Here is a 19389-nt window from a genome sequence, read left to right on the forward strand (position 1 = left end):
GGTAAAGAGAATAAACGCGGCACGCTCGCGAACTGTTTTAATATGCGGAATGTCGTGGATGCATCCAGGGTAACTCCCAGATACTTGAGCTTCCTAGCCCAGGGAATAAGTGGGCCAAAGATGGTGATCGGGGGTGTGAGATTTCTCCTCCTAACACGGGAGGTAAATTCGTGGTATTCCGTTTTGAAATAGCACCGCTGTACTTTTCGCTGGGTTGATGTCTATGCGCCATTTTCGGAACCACTGTCCTAGGGCTACGGCTGCGTTCTGAAGCTTCTTTGCGATTAGGGACTTGTTTCTACTCGAATAGTAAACAGTCGTGTCGTCGGCGAATAAAGCTAACTGGGTCGGCGGCGACCGGGGAATATCGTTGACGAATAAGCTAAATAGGAGGGGCGAGAGGACAGAGCCTTGCGGGACTCCAGCCGTGAGAGGTCGCGGGGAGGAGCGGGTTCCCTCGACTCGATATCGAAAAGAGTGGTTCGACAAGAAGTCCCGTATGATGAGCACGAGACTATCCGGCACGCCTATGTTGAATAGTTTGAAAATCAAACCGTTGTGCCTGACTTTGTCGAACGCTTTTGCGACCTCGAAGAATAGAGCTCCCGTGTATAATGGTTTTGGTCAATTTAGCCCCACAAGAATGTGCTCCGTGAGGCGGTGCACCTGTTAAACGCATTTTTTTTTATTGCCCTTTTAGGCAGACGAGCATACGGCCCACCTGATGGTGAGTGGTTACCGTCGCCCATGGACTTCAGCAATGCCAGGGGCAGAGCCAAGCCGCTGCCTACCGTTTAGTACTCTCCACAAGCCTCGTTTGAAGAAGGACATGTCATAGCGCTCGGAAAACACCGTGGAGGGGAGCTCATTCCATAGCCGGATGGTACGTGGAAAAAATGACCTCTGGAAACGCACTGTGGATGACCGCAGTGGCTCCAGGTATTATGGATGAACTCTACTCCGGTGGTGGGCGGTGCGATGGTAAAAACGAGATGCCGGTATCATCTCGAACAATTCCTCAGAGCACTCCCCATGGAACATACGGTACAAAATACAGAGGGAACCGAAGTCCCTCCGCAGACCCAGAGGATCCAAACGATCCGTGAGAATGGGATTATCGACAATCCGAACGGCCCTCTTCTGTATGGAGTCAAAAGGAAGAAGCTGGTATTTGGGAGCCCCGGCCTAGAGATGGGAGCAGTACTCCACGCGAGGCCGGACTTGTGCTTTATAAAGCAGAAGCCTTTGTCCAGGCGTGAAGTACCGCTTCGCTCTGTTGAGGACTCCCAGAATTTTGGACGCCAACTTGGCTTTGCCTTCCAAATGACTCCGAAACTGGACATCGCTCGAAATGTCGACCCCAAGTATCCCGATACTCTCGGAAGGTTGCAGGGATACTCCTTGAAATTGCGGCGCCATGACAAAGGGGTCCTTCTTCGCAGTGAACGCGCAAACTTGTGTCTTTAACGGGTTGAATTGAACCAAGTTCAATTCACCCCATTTGGAGACTCGCCCCAGAGAGTTCTCCACTTCAGACACAAGTGACGCATGAGTGATTTGTATGGAATCCGAATTGTTCATCGATGAGAATGCCCTTGGATGAGTCGAAGTCTCTGAGGCGTTTGTAGAGCAGACGCTCATACAGTGATGGTGATCGGGGGTGTGAGATTTTCCTCCTAACGCGGGAGGTAAATTCGTGGTATTCCCCATTGAAATAGCACCGCTGTGCTTTTCACTGGGTTGATGTCTAACGATGTCCTAACGTTGCTCGAAGCGAACACCTCAATCCCACATCCTCGCAAAGAAAAGAATTGATATTATCGACTTTACGTAACACTTGTGACCAATTTTCCTGCTGTAAAAAATTATTTGTTTTTTGCTTGCTTTGCAACTACGACGCTGATAAAACGTTACTTTTTATCTTACGCACGCTTAACACATGAATGATATTAGAATAACAAATTTGAAACCACTTTGTAGAAGTGATTTGAGCGTGACAATATTAACACGGCAGTGATAGAGAAGTAGGTTATCTGTGAACTATTTTATTTTAATTGGATTATTTTTAAATTCATTTTTAAGTTTGATACGTTTTGTAGAATATGTTTATTGAGTAATTGTTAAACTTAGCATTATAGCTGTAGCAGAAATGTGCTGTGCACGGCTTTATGCCTATTAGTGTTTTCATCATCATTATCAATAATTTATTGATGCAATAAGAGAATTGTATCTTAAAATTGCTTAAATAGATTACGATATATAAGAACTAATTGTATTTGAAATTACTCGATTCTATTTGTCAAAATTATAAATATCCCCTGTGCTTTCATGCCGACTATGTAAGGTATCGTTTCTTAGAAAACTTTCAGGAAATGGCGTTTATTCCGTACATACATTCTATGGACAACGTCAATGGGTTTGCTGATGATCTGTCCTCACGAATCGTCGCTCAGACCGGTATCCCGACTGATCGATATCACCTCGGCAAATTGATATTGCAGGGCTTAAAAGATGACCCGGATTTCGTTTTGCAGGTATTTCTTTTTATTTTATTTTTATTGCTTAGATGTGTGGACGAGCTCACAGCCCACCTGGTGTTAAGTGGTTACTGGAGCCCATAGACATCTACAACGTAAATGCGCCACACACCTTGAGATATAGTTCTAAGGTCTCAGTATAGTCACAACGGCTGCCCCACCCTTCAAACCGAAACGCATTACTGCTTCACGGCAGAAATAGGCGAGGCAGTGGTACCTACCCATGCGGACTCAAGAGGTCCTACCACCAGTAATTATAATTTAACGCAAATTATAATTTTGCGGGTTTGATTTTTATTGCACGATGTTATTCCTTCACCGTGGAAGTCAATCGTGAACATTTGTTGAGTACGTATTTCATTAGAAAAATTGGTACCCGCCAGCGAGATTCGAACACCAGTCGACGTCGCCCAAAACACGTCATCTCGGATCCTCCCGATCCACTAACGGTGCTTTTAGGTACTTCAAGCAAGGGCTCGACGAGTAAATTAACTCTCAGACACAGCCCACTGAGTTTCTCGCCGGATCTTCTCAGTGGGTCGCGTTTCCGATCCGGTGGTAGATTCTGCGAAGCACGACTCTTGCTAGGGTTCGTGTTAGCAACGTCATCAGGTTTGAGCCCCGTGAGCTCACCTACAAACGTTAGGGTTACGCTGAAATAGCCTCTCCAGGGTCTCAGCTTAGGTAGGGAAAAAAAAAAAAATTGCCTACGTTTGCCGCTAGAGGCGCTGTTCCAACTGCATACTAAGCTTGACTAACTTTACCGCTATCGAGATAGTTAAAAACCTCGCACTAATCACATTAACAGAGCTCATTAAAAAATCTTTAAGCTCTTACACTATTTAATATGAAAGGATGGAGTGATATGCAAACCCATGATTTGTGAAGATTGGGCGACCGTCGGACTAACGACCCGAGACACGGCATTATATCAATAGGCGCAAACTAAGCATTTAAAAGATAAGATAATAAAAAGTATGTACGCAATAGTTAGACCTTATACTTATTTAGGGGACAATTATTAGGAAACATCTTGCTCTTGAACGCGTGTTATCATTTATAGTGGCATTATCATTCGAAATGTTGTCTGTTTGTTTCGTTATTATGGTAGTTTGTTTATCTTAATTAGTTTGAAATAGTCGTGTCCATTCTTAACAAAAGTTAACGTAAATATGTATTATTACACATTGAGCAGAAAGTACAACATCGAATTAAACTACACATTTTTGTTTAATTATTACTGGTGGTAGGACCTCTTGTAAGTCCGCACGGGTAGGTACCACCACCCTGCTTATATCTCAAGGTGGGTGGCGCATTTACGTTGTAGATGTCTATGGGCTCCATTAACCACTTAACACCAGGTGGGCTGTGAGGTCGTCCATAAATCTAAGCAATAAAAAAAATTACTATGGTATTATTTTTCTCATGAATAGTTGGAATGATGAGAGCAAAAGCAGCTTGACTAATTTGTTTTTGGGTTGTATTCGTAAATCTTGCTCGATTGGTCTTTTTTTTTTTTTTTTTTTTTATTGCTTACCTGTGTGGACGAGCTCACAGCCCACCTGATGTTAGTGGTTACTGGAGCCCATAGACATCTACAACGTAAATGCGCCACACACCTTGAGATATAGTTCTAAGGTCTCAGTATAGTCACAACGGCTGCCCCACCCTTCAAACCGAAACGCATTACTGCTTCACGGCAGAAATAGGCGGGGCGGTGGTACCTACCCGTGCGGACTCACAAGAGGTCCTACCACCAGTAATTACGCAAATTATAATTTTGCGGGTTTCATTTTTATTACACGATGTTATTCCTTCACCGTGGAAGTCAATCGTGAACATTTGTTGAGTACGTATTTCATTAGAAAAATTGGTACCCGCCTGCGGGATTCGAACACCGGTGCATCGCTTCAACACGAATGCACCGGACGTCTTATCCGTTAGGCCACGACGACCACTTTAGACCTTGTAGCATTTAGGTGTTGTGATTTGAATGAAATCTTCTAAGCTTTCTGCGGAAAGTCCACGGGAAAATAATCTACTCATATCGAATGACGGGACTGCGACAACATAACATTGTGTAATAAACCCGAAAATATTATAATTTGTATAAATACCGGGCATCTTGTGAACTCGCCCGGGTGGTTATTATCGCCCAGCCTATTTCTGCCGCGTAGCAGTAATGCGTTCCGGTTTGAAGGATGGGGTGGCAGTTGTATTATAGAACTGAGATTTAGAACTCATGTCTCAAGATGGCATTTACGTTGCTGATGTCTATCTAACAAGCTTACACTCATCTAAGCAATAAAAAAGGCCGAATTAAAAAGTATTTTTTTATCCTGGCGACACTTGTTTCGGGTGCTAATAGTTCAGTCAATAGGGGCTTGACCTCGGAAAATTGACATACCCGGTATAATAAATACCACATAATAACTTGTATTTTGGCATCCTAAAACTATTCTCAAAATTCACGTATAATTGGAATTTCACAAGTTTTAAAGTCAGGAGTCAAAAGTCACAAAATCGATTTAATTTTTTTTGCGAATATCTCGTTTTCTATGAGTTTTACGTTATTTGTATTTAGTGTCAATAGTGTAGATAATTAAATTCTCTACAACTCTTATATTTAACTAGCGACCCGCCCTCGCTTCGCTTCGGAAACATTAAAACACACATGAAACCAAAAAAATAAAATAAAAAAAAAGTAGCCTATGTTCATCAGGGACAATGTCGGCTTCTAATGGAAAAAGAATTTTTCAAATCGGTCCAGTAGTTTCGGAGCTTATTCGAAACAAACAAACAAACAAATCTTTCCTCTTTATAATATTAGTATAGATATTCTCTCTGCCTTGAACTGTTTTCGAGATAGAGGGCGGAGAGCGCGCGGTTAAAGAATTATCTGAGGTCAACCGGTAGTCCCTATCAAAAACTCGTAATATTAAGTTTATTTTTTGCTCAATATACAATTATCGTTTTTTATTAACTATTACTTTAAATTCAATCTTTCTGCAGCATTTGAAGGAGAAAACTGTCCGGTTCAGTGATTATTTGAGAGTGGAATTCACCTAATTTAGCCTAAAATGACTGAATAGAACTATAAGCCAAATTTATAATATGATTGTTTTGTCATGCGAGTACAAATACTCAAGTTAATCGGACGTCTTGAAGTTGGTTAGAAATGAAGTTAAACCCGTTCCGTAACAAAGGTTACAGACACAAGCCAGGTTCCGTAACAAAGGTTAAGTTACAGACACAAGCCAGGTTAACAAAAGCGTTTTATAAGAATGTGATTTTGCTGCTTGATTCAAAAAAATGAAATCATTTTCAGATCGACGGAGCGACAGATCAATCGGAAACAAAGAAGTCAGTGTTGGAAAGGTCAATACAGTGTGCCGTTTCCTTGACCGAGCTGGGACTAAAGAAAGGTGACGTCATCGTCCTTATGGGATACAATCATTTGGACTTGACAATACCACTATACGCTGCCTTGTACTTAGGAATTATAATTTATAATGTCAGTATGAAGATGACAGTCAGTAAGTACCTACTATAAACGTATTTTTCGTACACGTACATACATTTTGACTAAAGCGCACGATTTTGTATTAGTTTTTATTTATAAATAGTCAATTACATTTCGACTTACGTCAAGCACCTGCTCGTTTGGGTTCCACGATCCTGCATTCCGCAGCCAAGCAAGCAACTAGTTCCGGTTTGAAAAGGATCAATTGGATCAATTCTGTGCATCTATGAGAAACTGATATACGTTTACTGTTGGAAGGGTGATGAACTATTCTGACCATTACAAATATTAAGAAAGAATACATCCTTCCTTCTGCTTCGGTATATCCTTCAGAGAACAACTAAATGGGTCGCCATAACGAAAAATAAATAAATTAGGAAAATGTTTTATTAGAATTGTGAAGATCTGTTTTGAATATACATAAACATGAGTGCATTTGCAACGAAAAGCAACTTTCTACATAATTAATACATCCTTCCTTCTGCTTCGGTATATCCTTCAGAGAACGACTAAATGGGTCGCATTAACGAAGAATAAATAAACTAGGAAAATATTATATAAGTTTTATTTATTTATTGCTTAGATGGTTGGACGAGCCCACAGCCCACTTGGTGTTAAGTGGTTGCTGGAGCCCATAGACATCTACAACACAAATGCGCCACCAACCTTGAGATATAAGTTTCAGGGTCTCAGTATAGTTACAACGGCTGCACCATCCTTCAAACCGAAACGCATCACTGCTTCACGGCAAAAATAGGCAGAGCGGTGGCGCCTACCCGTGCAGACTCACAAGAGGTTCTACCACCAGTTAAAAAAGTGTTGTGAAGATCTGTTTTGAATATATGACATAAACATGAGTGTAGTTTAAAAACCATTTGCAACGAAAAGCAACTTTTTCACATAGCAATATCTCAATGTCATTGCAACGCTCAAAGATTACCAAACGTGAACACAAGTAACCAACTTAAAAAATAGTGATTTTTGTGCTTCAAAGCTGCAGAAACAGCTTGAGTTGAAGCTAAAGTTGAATTTTAGATCCGACCATCTGGTTTGTGTTCTCCCCACGGTGCGCTTTTCCGGATGTTTAGCTCCCTAAGAATGGACTCGTTAGTTCTCATGGCAGTCCACGGTATTCGTAGCAATCTCCGCCACACCCACATTTCAAAGGCATCGATCTTTTTGCTATAGCGGCTTTTCATGCACCATGCCTCCGCCCCGTAGTGGCATATGAGAAACACCAGTGCCCGCACCAAGCGGAATGAATAAGTTGAATGTAAGCAAGTTCAAATAAAGTGTTTTTTTTTTATCTCCAGATGCACTTGCACAAATGTTCGCTTCGTTCCAACCAAAAGCTATATTTTGTCAGAACAGGAATCTTGTTAACGTAAAAAATGCACTGGAGTTTTATGAGCACGATATAAAATTACTTACCTTCGATGATAATGATCATAAGGACGTTTTGACTTTTTCTGAATTGATGACTGGTTTTGGTAGCGATGCATCGATTGGAAGCTTCAAGTGAGTAGATTTTATGTTTCTATTCCTGGCCTTTTGCGACCATAAGACTCGGGCCACTTCAATTTCAGTCATAGTAATGATAAAGGGACCTTTTCTGCTCTATTTGTTCTAATTATTTACTGTCCAAAAGTAATTGGGAGACGAAAATAAACGCCACGCGATTCAAAGAACAATTCAAAGAACAATTAAACCAATTTAAATAAACCGAGCGACCCTACAGACCGCCATACCACGGAGATCGGCGTCGTTGATAGTAGACGATCGCGTTGACAACCCGTCGGTCGAGCATCCTTGGGATGGCGTCGAGACTCTGGACGTAATGTTGACGGCTGGTTCCCCTTACTGCCGGGGCTCTAACCCCGGGCGGAGATCGGACGTTAGGTGAGAGTGTAAGAGAAGCCTTAAAAGCTTCCTTGAACCGGGTTGGCGGTCCGCTTCCGACATTTGCGGACCGTCAACACCCACGTACCACGCATGCCCCCTAAGCGGAAACCTCATGGATGAGGTTCAGCCTCCTACCCAAAAAAAATTACCAAAAATATCTGCTGTTTGGTAACAGTCTATTTATGGATATGAGTATTTGTTTATTTATTTATTTATTAGTGGAAATTATTAATGCAGGATACATCTATTGAAAACCTTATCTTAGTTTTGCTGAGTTCATCAATCATGCAAAGAATCCATCCGAAGATTAAAGAGGAGGAGTGATGTTAAGGTTTCCTGTCTAACCACACACTCAAACTTGTAAGACTCAGAATACGTGCCTGCCTAACTCACAGATTTTTCCTAATTTGGGCATGATTTTTAGGCCAACAGATTTTGATCCCGAAGAAACAATTGCTTTGATAATTGAAACAAGTGGAACTACTGGAGCGCCAAAGCGCGTTGCTCTTACGCAAAAAAATTTAGTCATATCAATTACTTTTAATCGGTAAGTATGATTTGACCGTTCAAGTATTTAAAAATTGTATCTAAAATGTTTATATATGCCTCTTTCTATTGTTTGCCAAAGTGTGAGAGTGTGTTTGTCCTAACATAGAGATTCGAGCAGACCAGAATTATGTTCGGCCTATTGTCTAATCGTTCTTTAGAGGGGTTCCCGGACCGCATTTTTTTTCCTAGTAAGGCAGAAGCGTTCACGCCTCACCTATTGTTAACTATTTGTAGGAACTCATAGATATTTATAAAATAAATGGTGTCATTTTATCGACTTTTATCTACGAAAAAAGACTTATTATTTATTCGTACAATTGTTGTACAGGTAACGATTACCCCACCCTTAAAATCGGAAATGACAATTATAAAAAAAAAAAAAAAACTGACTCATGACTAGTAAAGGAATGCTGCGATTCCAGACAAGTCCGCACTATCGTTCTGCCTATTTCTGTTACGGAGCAAACCATGATTCAAATATAAAAATATTTTCTACCGAGCTGATGAAATTTTTTTTTCCCCTTATAAGGAAGTCTCTCGTTGTTATACTACAGGGAATCCAAATAAGGGGCCCCTGTGTGACTTACTTGTCTCCTGTTATTATTGTTCATTGAAATTGCGACTTCGTATTTTAGCATTTATAACCGCAATTACGTTTTAATGTCTACGGAGTTCATGCCGGGGGAATCTAGAGTTCGTCTACGGACCAGAAAAAGAGCACAATAAGCTCCTAAGTCATCCGGAAGTTTCATAGATTGCATTTTGTAAATTAACATACTATTCCAGGACAAACTTTGGAAGGTTCTCCGCGCCTATAAAGTCGTTGTTAATAATAACACCGCTGAATTGGATTTCAACTACCTTATATGTTTTGTCCTCATCGATACTGAGATACAAAAGAATTCAATCATCAAAACCAACAACTATAGAACACATTTGTGAACTTATTAATAAATATAAGGTACTTAGTCTATAAGTCACCTCCACTTTTTTTTATTATTATTAGCTTTGAACATATTTTAAATACAGTTAATTGCCAGACCTGATAACGGAATTTTATTATTTGTAGATAAGCATTTACATTTGATTATTAATGAAATTAAGAAATAAAAATCGATAAAAAAAAAATATTGCTTAGATGGGTAGACGAGCTCACAGCCCACCTGGTGTTAAGTGGTTACTGGAGCCCTTAGACATCCACAACGTAAATGCGCCACCCATCTTGAGACATAAGTTCTAAGGTCTCAAGTATAGTTACAACGGCTGCCCCACCCTTCAAACCGAAATGCATTACTGCTTCACGGCAGAAATAGGCAAGGTGGTACCCACCCGTGCGGACTCACGAGGGGTCCTACTACCAGTGGTCACAGTTGTTCATGGACATCAGCGATACCAGAGGCACAGTTAAGCCGCTCCCTAAAAACAGGAGTTCTTTGGTCGATATTTATATTTTCACATTTACAGCCATCGTCTTTAAGCACAACGCCACCCTTCATGTTAATGCTTTTGGAAAACAAAGACAGATGTGACTTCAACAGCTTTAAACATATCCGTCTCGGTGGTTGTGCCATAACAACAAACATTTTAGAGTATTTAATGGTAAGTAAAGTACATATTTTTGTTAAAACTTTAACATAAAATGACTCCTTAACGCCTGGTAGTAGATATTTCTAGATACGGTTTCTTGGTCCGTTTAACGTTTGAAAGTTACACGAGCACTTAGTGCTGGTAGCGCGCCGCGCGGCCTCAGCCCCCCACATCGCCCCTTGACCTTCACCGGGGGAGGCCACTACCTACAGGGGCCGGGACGTACGGGCGTATTCCCGCCTCCGGCCCCCGGCTCGACGGCGACGGATCGGTGCGGAAAGGGAAGAGCTCTCCCTCTCTCGCTCGGCCGCCTCCTTCTGCGAAATGGTGGACTCGCAGAAGTCGAGCATCGCCTTCCAGGACGCGTCGCTGCCGAGCATCGTAGCCACGACGTGCGGCAGCGAGAGGTCCTCTCCTATGACCACGACGAGGGCGGCGCGTTGCTCGTCGAATCCAGATCATTGGGGAGCCTTTTTTTTTTCGGGTAGAATGCCGAACCAAGCTATTTTTTTATTTATTTTTTATTGCTTAGTTGTGTGGACGAGCTCGCAGCCCACCTGGTGTTAAGTGATTACTGGAGCCCATAGACATATACAACGTAAATGCGCCACACACCTTGAGATATAAGTTCTAAGATCTCAGTATAAATACAACGGCTGCCCCACCCTTCAAACCGAAACGCATTACTGCTTCACGGCAGAAATAGACGAGGCGATGGTACCTACCCGTGCGGACTCAGAAGAGGTCCTACCACCAGTAATTCTAGCTACTCAAGGAACGGTAGGTGAGCTCACAGCTCAACCTGAAAGAATTGCTAACACTGACCTTATCAAGATCAAGGCTTTGCTGAACATACCACCGAATCAGTGAAGATCCTGAGAAAGATCCAGAAACTGAGAAGATCAGGCGAGAAACTCAATGGGTTGTGTCCAATGGACAAGTCTCCATTACTAGGCAATGGCCAACGATCTGCTCAGTACTGTGTTCATACGGACAACAGATCCAAACGAATCTCATTATAGTAGAATAAATATATCGGTCTAAAAACTGTCACAGGTGAATCTTTCGCTACAGAAATATATCGAACATTGGTGAAACTCGAGAAGACTGAGATCACCCTGAGAAATACCGTGTCGAAGATTTTCGCTTAGAGCAATCTACATAAAATTTTCACCTATTTATGTTTTAATTTTCACTCACAGAAATCCTTGCCACACGCAGAAATATCGATTGGTTACGGACTGAGTGAGGCTGGAGGAGGCCGTGTCTTTATGAATCGTTCGCATCCTCTTGGATCTATTGGACAACCCGTTGGAACATTTAACTATCGCGTAAGTTCCTAGCGTATAACTTTAAACTTTGTAATGAAATTTCAGGTCCATCAGAAACTTAGTGATGCGTTATTATATTAAATGAAATCTATCAATGTCATAATAAAAATAATAAAAACGTTCGGAAACCTCAATAAACGTCTAATGCTGGTAATAAAAGATTTAGGCTTTTATTAACACTGTAGACATAATAACTTTCCTTTAACTTTCCATAAACAAGTCCAAAACCAAAGTTATGGTGGTGGATAGGTCTGGAAAATGGGAACTCACTGGCGCATTAGACCTAGAAATAGTGGACAATTTTAACTACCTGGGTTCCAACATCAGTAACAATGGCTCGTGCGAGAAGGAAGTGCGCCGGAGAATTGGTATGGCTAAGAGTGCCATGACTCAGCTCGGAAAAATCTGGAGAGATCGCAACATATCCGTAAAAACCAAAACCAAACTGGTACAAACTCTAGTCTTCTCGATTTTTTCGTATGGCGCTGAAGACCTGGCCACTGAAATCTGCAGACCGCAGACGCATTGACGCCTTTGAGATGTGGTGCTGGAGAAAGGTGCTGCGTATTCCGTGGACAGCATTTCGGACCAACGTATCAATCTTACAAGAACTCAAAATCTCCTCGCGGCTGTCATCCGAGTGTCTTCGCAGAGTCCTTGAATACTTTGGTCACATTGCACGGAAGGATGGTAGCAATCTCGAGAGGCTCATCGTGACTGGTAAGGTAGATGGGAAAAGACCTCGGGGGCGCAGCCCAATACGTTGGTCCGACCAGATCTGCACCGCTCTTGATACAGAGACAAGAATGGATGGAGAAAGATCGTGCGTGCGAAGGTGATACAAAAGGGTGGTCACGACCCTCAGAAATGAGGAATACGACGCAAGGAGGAGGAGACATAATAAGTTGTATCTCTGTAGAAGGTAGGATGACGAAAAACTACTAGGTAAGCATTTATTGTGGCTATCCATTTGCTACAAACCTTTTTTTTTTTTTCGGGCCGAGGGCCGAATCTCCTACTAGGTCCCCGTGCATAAGGGGCGCGCGGGGTATGTGAGACTCAACGATCTGCATGGTGTTATGAGCAGACCGCGGGCCCAAGGATTTTAGGGCCCACCCACTAAACGACTCCCCTGCACTCTTACACCCGACGTCCGATCCCCTCCGAGGCCAGAACCCGGATGAGGTAGGGGGGTTACCGCGGTCAACACTACAACCAGACGGCGCGGCTCACCCCAAGGACGCCCAGCCGACGGAGCCTTCGAGGCGAATCGAAGGCTCTGAAACGTCGGCCGTTTCGGTACGGCAGCCCGTCAGGCCGCCCAGACGGTGCTGCTGGTGTCCCGGAATAATACCCCGCTGGACCAGAACCAGCCTGCCGGGTCGGGACGCGACATACCGCCAACCGGTCGATCTATTTACTCCTCGGCAGCGCGGTAGAGTGCTGGTAGCTACTTTTTTTTTTATTTATTTAACTGGAGTCCACTAGACAACGTGAATTCTCCCATTCACTCCGAGACATCAGTGTGCTCAGTGTGAGTTTTTAACGTTCTAAATGGCGTTAAACTTCGGCACTGTTCCAAATGCATACAAATTTGAGTTAACTTTTACGATATCGAGAACGTTCAAAAACTCACAACACACTAAGCACACAGATCGAAGTCTTAATAATTATATAGTAAAACAACTGAAACATGGCGAAAAATGTCATACATCCTCATATCTCTTTTGGACATTGGTGGTTATTGACTTACTCCCGTTCTAATATCTATTTTGGACAATGACTGTGAGGTATTTAACATTTCCTAAATTATTCATATTTTAATACTGCAATTTTTGTACTTCCCAGTTGATTGACATCGAAACGCAAAAAGACATATTAGAGCCCAACGTACAGGGTGAATTATGGTTGAAGGGACCCGCCATATTTAAGGTAATGTAAGAATGTCCAGCATCTTAAAAGATAAAAGTCAAACCTGGCAATAGTAGAATTAGTTTTCTCTAAGAAGACAGAAAAATCCGTGGAGTTTTATTTTATTTTTTATTGCTTGGTTGGGTAACTGAGCTCACAGCCTGTTGTTCTGTGGTCACCTGAGCCCAAAGTCATCAACAAGATAAGTGCCACCACCCACGTTCGGATATGAGTTCTAAGTCTCAATTTTACAGTACAGCGGCTGCCCCACCCTGCACAGCAATACGCATTCATTCGCGGCAGAAATAGGCAGGGTAGTGAAGACTATCCATGCGGGCCCACAAAACCCCCTGGTGGTAGGGTAGTAACGTAATTACTCAAATCGCAGCGATCTTTCGTGAACGTGCATTAAAAACTTAGTTTCTTACAATAATTAATAACTGGCTGCGAGATTTGAACACCGACAGTCGCATCGCTTGATACGAGTACTTTTTTCTCTACCTAATTGTGGGTAGCCAACTTCAACCGGACCAGTAGGTGAGCTCACGGGCTCAACCTGAGAGAATTGCTAACACTAGCCCTAGCAAGAGCAGTGCTACACTGAGTATACTACAGGATCGGAATCGCGACCCACTGAGAAAATCCGGCGAGAAACTCAGTGGATTGTGTCTATGGGGTAATAACACGAGTACGCCGAACACAAAAGACATTAATTTTTTATTTTAATAGATAAAGATAGTCAGATTAACTATGATTTGAGAAATAAGATGTTGCAAACTTGCTTTTTATCCTGTTCCTTTAAAAAAAATTACAGGAATATTGCCACGACCCTGAGAGCACAAAGGAAGCATTTTCAGAAGATGGCTGGTTTAAAACTGGCGATATTATGTACCGGGATGAGCGCTTTAATTTTTACTTTGTAGATCGACTAAAGTTGTTGATTCATTACAAGAATCATAAGGTAAGAAATTCAGTTATTGTTTTGCAGATTCTTCAGTACTTCGAAAAAAGTAGTCGTGGGATTTTATAGAACACTAGCGGCCCGCACCGGCCCCTCTCGGGTCTTTAACAAAAATTTCAACGATATTTGACGTTGTTTTATTTTTTTAAACAAAAGGACACTTATTGCGGCATAACTATAATAGTTAGACATATGCTGTCGCGACACGTTTTGTGAATAATAATGTGTTCTACAAAGTCGTAGTACATTATTTTATTCTATCATCAATAGTTTTGGCAGGACACGCGATGCAAAGAATAGTTTAGGTAATTTTTTTACACCTTGGGTTACATTATTGGAGTTTTAGTAAAGATCCCTATTTTTTTTTCAAAAAAGATTATAGCCTTTGTCACTCGGGAATAGTGTAGCTTCCAAACAGTGAAAAAATTTTTCAAATGGGTCAGTAGTTTCGGAGCCTATTCAATACAAACAAACAAACAAATCTTTCCTCTTTATAGGTAACTAGCGACCCGCCCTCGATTCGCTTCGGAAACATTAAAACACACATGAAACCAAAAAAAAAAAAAAAGAAAAAAGTATCCTATGTTCATCAGGGACAATGTCGGCTTCTAATGGAAAAAGAATTTTTCAAATCGGTCCAGTAGTTTCGGAGCCTATTCGAAACAAACAAACAAACAAACAAATCTTTCCTCTTTATAATATTAGTATAGATATTAGTATAGATAAGACAATGCACTTGCCCGCCTGTCCTGGTGAAACTGGAAAGGCTTGCGAGCCATCAGTAATTCTAAAAAATAATTATATATATATAACTGCACAGACACAAACCGATTTCAAAATTGAGTTGTATTAATTGAATATTTAGTTTTTGTATTCTTACATTGTTATTACTACAGTAAACGCATAGGGGTACCACTATCCCACCTATATTTGCTACAAAGCAATCGTGCCACCCGGTAATCATAGCTAGACTCGTGAATCATCATTCCGATTCAATTCATACTTAAAACTTACAAACACTTCATGCACCATACAAACACTAGCTTTGCGGGAATGGATCATAGCTTTATATTCTCAACACAACTACGAAGCACTCGTATCTCAGAAATGTAGCCATTTTAATTATATATTTGTATGACATTCACTTACAGCCAGCCTTAAGTAACCGGTGATTTTCGTTGTAATAAAAAACTTATCAACTGCTTATTAGATATCACCGCTTGAAATAGAGAAGGTCATTCGCCAGCATCCGGGTGTGTTGGACGTTATAGTCACCAGCGTCACGGACGTCCAGCGCGAGGAGCTGCCGTGCGCTTGTGTCGTGCTTAAAGAGAGACATCGCGTCACCGAACAGGAAATCAAGGACTTGGTTAAAGGTATCATACTATTGCAGTATGACCGTAGTAATGTTCGTATAGTGTGTGTAATATAGTCATAAAACTGATACATAGTGGTGAATATAAATCGCATGAGGATTAGTTTAGTAGAGATTAGTAGTCGAAGTCATTTTAAGCGATAAGACGTCCGGTGCATTCGTATCGAGCGAGGCGACGGTGTTCGAATCCCGCAGGCGGGAACCAATTTTTCTAATGAAATACGTACATAATTGACGTTCAGTTCACGATTGACTTCCACGGTGAAGGAATAACATCGTATCATAAAAATCAAACTCGCAAAATTATAATTTGCGTAATCACTGGTGGTAGGACCTCTTGGGAGTCCACACGGATAGGTACCACCGCCCCGCCTATTTCTGCCGTGAAGCAGTAATGCGTTTCGGTTTGAAGGGTGGGGCAGCTGTTGTAACTATACTGAGTCCTTAGAACTTATATCTCAAGGTGGGTGGCGCATTTACGTTGTAGATGTCTATGGGCTCCAGTAACCACTTAACACCGGGTGCAATGCTTATACAATAAAAAAAAACAAAAATAGTTTAGTGCGACTGACCCACGAGCAAACAGAAAAAGATCAAATAGATTCAGAAGTGACTCACAACGTATTCCGGGGTTTTCGCAGATGACACTTTTTAGCCAATAATAATGTGATGTTAAATAAAATTGAAGGCGCGCTGTGAATTGCTTGACACAAATCATTACGGATCCTCCCGATCCATTAACGGTGCTTTTAGGTACCACAAGCACCGGTCACCGTTCTCGTCGAACCCGTCGCTTGCGACGAAGAGCTCGACGAGTGAATTAACTCATAGACACAGCCCACTGAGTTTCTCGCCGGATCTTCTCAGTGGGTCGCGTTTCCGATCCGGAGCTAGATTCTGCGAAGCACTGCTCTTGACGGTTTGAGCCCCGTGAGCTCACCTACTAGTTAAGGTTACGCTGAAATAGCCTCTCCAGGCTATCTATCAGCTTGGGAAGAAACAAAAAAAAAAGAAATTGACACAAATTAAGTAGGTACCACCTACTCGTTTTAAATTTGTCCCCTAGTCAGATTAACATAAACGTTTGATGCAAATTTCCATACTCATTCTTTTATTCTGTCAAAACGTTGCCTCTTTACCTAAAACACTTTTGATCGTAGATTGTCACGTACAACGTGTGTCATTTTATAAAATTGCAGATTCGCTTTCGGATCAAAAACAATTGAGAGGCGGAGTTATTTTCCTAAAAGAAATGCCGACGACTCCTCAACTTAAAATTGACAGAAGGAAAATAAAGGAATTAGTGATGAACACTGTGAGGGAAGCATAAAAAAATCACATATTTTACCTTTATCATTTTTATTTTGAAGCCGGAACGGATTACTAGTATTTTATTGATTTATTTTGTGTTACAATTAAAAAATTTTAAAAGAATCAACCTTTAGATGGAAATATCAATGATAAAACAAAAGCTGAAAGGGTATAAATAAAGAATAGTGTATCAGTTATTGCAGATGGATTTCGATCATTAGTAATTGTTAAATTTTATTATCCAATCCGGATGTTCTTGGATGTGTAACCAGGATTCAAAAGTGAAAAGACAAGAATAAACACAATCTTAGCGCCCTTTTAACTTTTGCAAAATTTACGTAATGAAAAAAGGATTGCTTTAATTAAATTTTCATTTCATTAAAAATAAATCATTTGTGCACAAAAAGACAAGTATTCTTACTGATTCTCTAGTAACTTTATATAAACTTTTGAGTTTTCATTCAACATTCATTTGGGCTTAATCGTGTTTCAAATTACAGTAGTGGTACTAAATACTATTGATAAATACTATCGATACTATCGATAATTTAAGTTGTTGACTTCAATAAAAAATACCCAAAGCGTTTATGTTTTATTTATTATCACGCTTTTCTTACCTCGCCATGTACCCTTAAGCGTGTAATGGAATCATGAATGTCATTTTTACCGAAATCAATTCGTCCGATTAACTTGAAAATTTCAGGTGCTTCAATAATCGACTACAGTACAATGATTTTATAATTTCGCTCTAATAATGCTGATCAGTATCAACAGAATCAAAAAGAAAAGAAAATTAATAGCTAGCTCCGTATGCTACGAGTATTTAAGCGTGTTATTTTAGTTTTAAAAACTATATATTTAGTTTTTTTTTTATTGCCTACAGGGGTGGACGAGCTCACAGCCCACCTGGTTTTAAGTGGTTACTGGAGTCCATACACATCCACAACGTAAATGCACCACCTACCTTCAGATATAAGTTCTAAGGTCTCCGTATAGTTATAACGGCTGCCCCACCCTTCGAACCGAAACGCATTACTGCTTCACGGCAGAAATAGGCAGGGTGGTGGTACCTACCCGTGCGGACTCACAAAAGGTCCTACCACCAGTAAATACTATAACATTCTAATCATAATTTATTGTTCTCGCTGTTTAGACGCATTCAGGGTTTATCCGGTGATAAATTGATGTTGGATTTCATGGACATCACAGTGTAAATGCCGATACAAATTGTCACACAACGTCAACGCCCCCAAAGGATATTCTAGGCCCTTTCATAAATGAACACATGATTGCTGTGCGGTAGAAATAGGCAGGATTTTCGGTGCGAGCTCACAACATACCATCGGTAATTGAAAGGATTTTGATTAAATACCAGAATCTTAGTTGGGCGTACCAGTCATTTCAATAAATGGCTGTAATTACGCTGTTGTCGCAGCCAAGTGCTATCAGGACTCGTTAATTACTAAACCCAATAAAAATGACAATGTCATGTTTCGGATTTAGGTACTCATATTTGAAGCAAATCATAACTTTACCTCTAACACAACTCACTGCAAAGGAAAGGGAGAGGAAGAGGAAGAGGTAAGCCTAAGAAGAAATGGATGGATTGCGTGAAAGACGATATGTGTAAGAGGGGAGTGAGCGCAGAAATAGTATATGATAGAGGAGTAGGTATGGAAGGAGAAAACATGTTGCGCCGACCCTTACATTACAGAAGGGCAGTCATTACCTGATTTATTTCTCTAGCTAAGCATTTCGATTAAATCTAAGAGCATGAATTGTGCAGATCGTGTGTATTGAACTTTATTCCCATATATCAATCAAATCACAATCACAATGTGACCCGGCCGCGTTACAGATACGGGGCGGTATGAATGAACTTATGTGACTATTACAATGACATTCCAATCAATACATTTTATATCCGGTATATGTTATTCGTAGGGTGTATGTTAAAGGAATGTAATAAATATAATAAATAAAAGTTTAAAAAACTAAAAAACACGCTTTATATAAAATTCAACTAAAAAATAGAAAATAAATTTTAATAAATTTAAATTGAAAATAGTGTAAAATATATTTTATTGTAAAAAAAGCGTGGGGTGCATGGTGTTATCAGTTATAAATATTTTTCAGACAGATATGAGTAGAAGAATTATTATTTCAATAATATCTTACAAAGCTATTATTTCTTTTTCATTTTTTAGTAAAATTTTCTATAAAAGCGTATTTTTTAAAGGATTACGGTTACCTTTCACACTGCTGAGCATGAGGTTTACGCCCATGCGATCATGTGGGTGAAGGCGGAAACTCAGTTAACGGAATCATATTTCTTAATATACTTCAACGACTTCGGTGTGATCTCTTTTTTTTTTTATTGCTTTTATAATTAAGGACGAGCT

General features: G+C 40.7%; 1 protein-coding gene across 4 annotated transcripts; it reads left to right on the forward strand.

Annotated features, from left to right (window-relative positions):
- Positions 1 to 1984: 1984 nt before the first annotated feature.
- LOC114244121 (luciferin 4-monooxygenase-like) lies at positions 1985 to 17670 on the forward strand. 4 transcript variants are annotated; one of them, XM_089733885.1, is made up of 12 exons: positions 1985 to 2024; positions 2370 to 2534; positions 5866 to 6073; positions 7374 to 7578; positions 8387 to 8509; positions 9298 to 9472; positions 9976 to 10110; positions 11301 to 11429; positions 13278 to 13361; positions 14155 to 14301; positions 15512 to 15677; positions 16876 to 17669. In XM_089733885.1, the coding sequence occupies exons 2-12, from the start codon at positions 2373 to 2375 to the stop codon at positions 17004 to 17006; spliced, it is 1665 nt and encodes a 554-aa protein (XP_089590011.1). In that variant the 5' UTR covers positions 1985 to 2024; positions 2370 to 2372; the 3' UTR covers positions 17007 to 17669. The 4 variants fall into 4 exon arrangements, with proteins under 4 accessions (XP_089590011.1, XP_089590009.1, XP_089590010.1 ...); XM_089733883.1 differs by having other exon boundaries at positions 2359 to 2534; positions 16876 to 17668; XM_089733884.1 differs by lacking the exon at positions 1985 to 2024 and having other exon boundaries at positions 2259 to 2534; positions 16876 to 17668.
- Positions 17671 to 19389: the final 1719 nt, after the last annotated feature.

This window comes from Bombyx mandarina, chromosome 16 (assembly GCF_030267445.1).
Source record: "Bombyx mandarina strain Sakado chromosome 16, ASM3026744v2".
In the NCBI taxonomy this organism is placed as follows: domain Eukaryota; kingdom Metazoa; phylum Arthropoda; class Insecta; order Lepidoptera; family Bombycidae; genus Bombyx; species Bombyx mandarina.

Excerpts from the sequence above, each read along its gene's own strand:
- LOC114244121 (XM_089733885.1), top strand. The coding sequence starts at position 2,373 with ATGGCGTTTATTCCGTACATACATTCTATGGACAACGTCAATGGGTTT. Across the intron at positions 8,510-9,297 it reads ATATCAATTACTTTTAATCG|GACAAACTTTGGAAGGTTCT; the intron begins GTAAGTATGATT and ends ATACTATTCCAG. Across the intron at positions 13,362-14,154 it reads AGGGACCCGCCATATTTAAG|GAATATTGCCACGACCCTGA; the intron begins GTAATGTAAGAA and ends AAAAAATTACAG.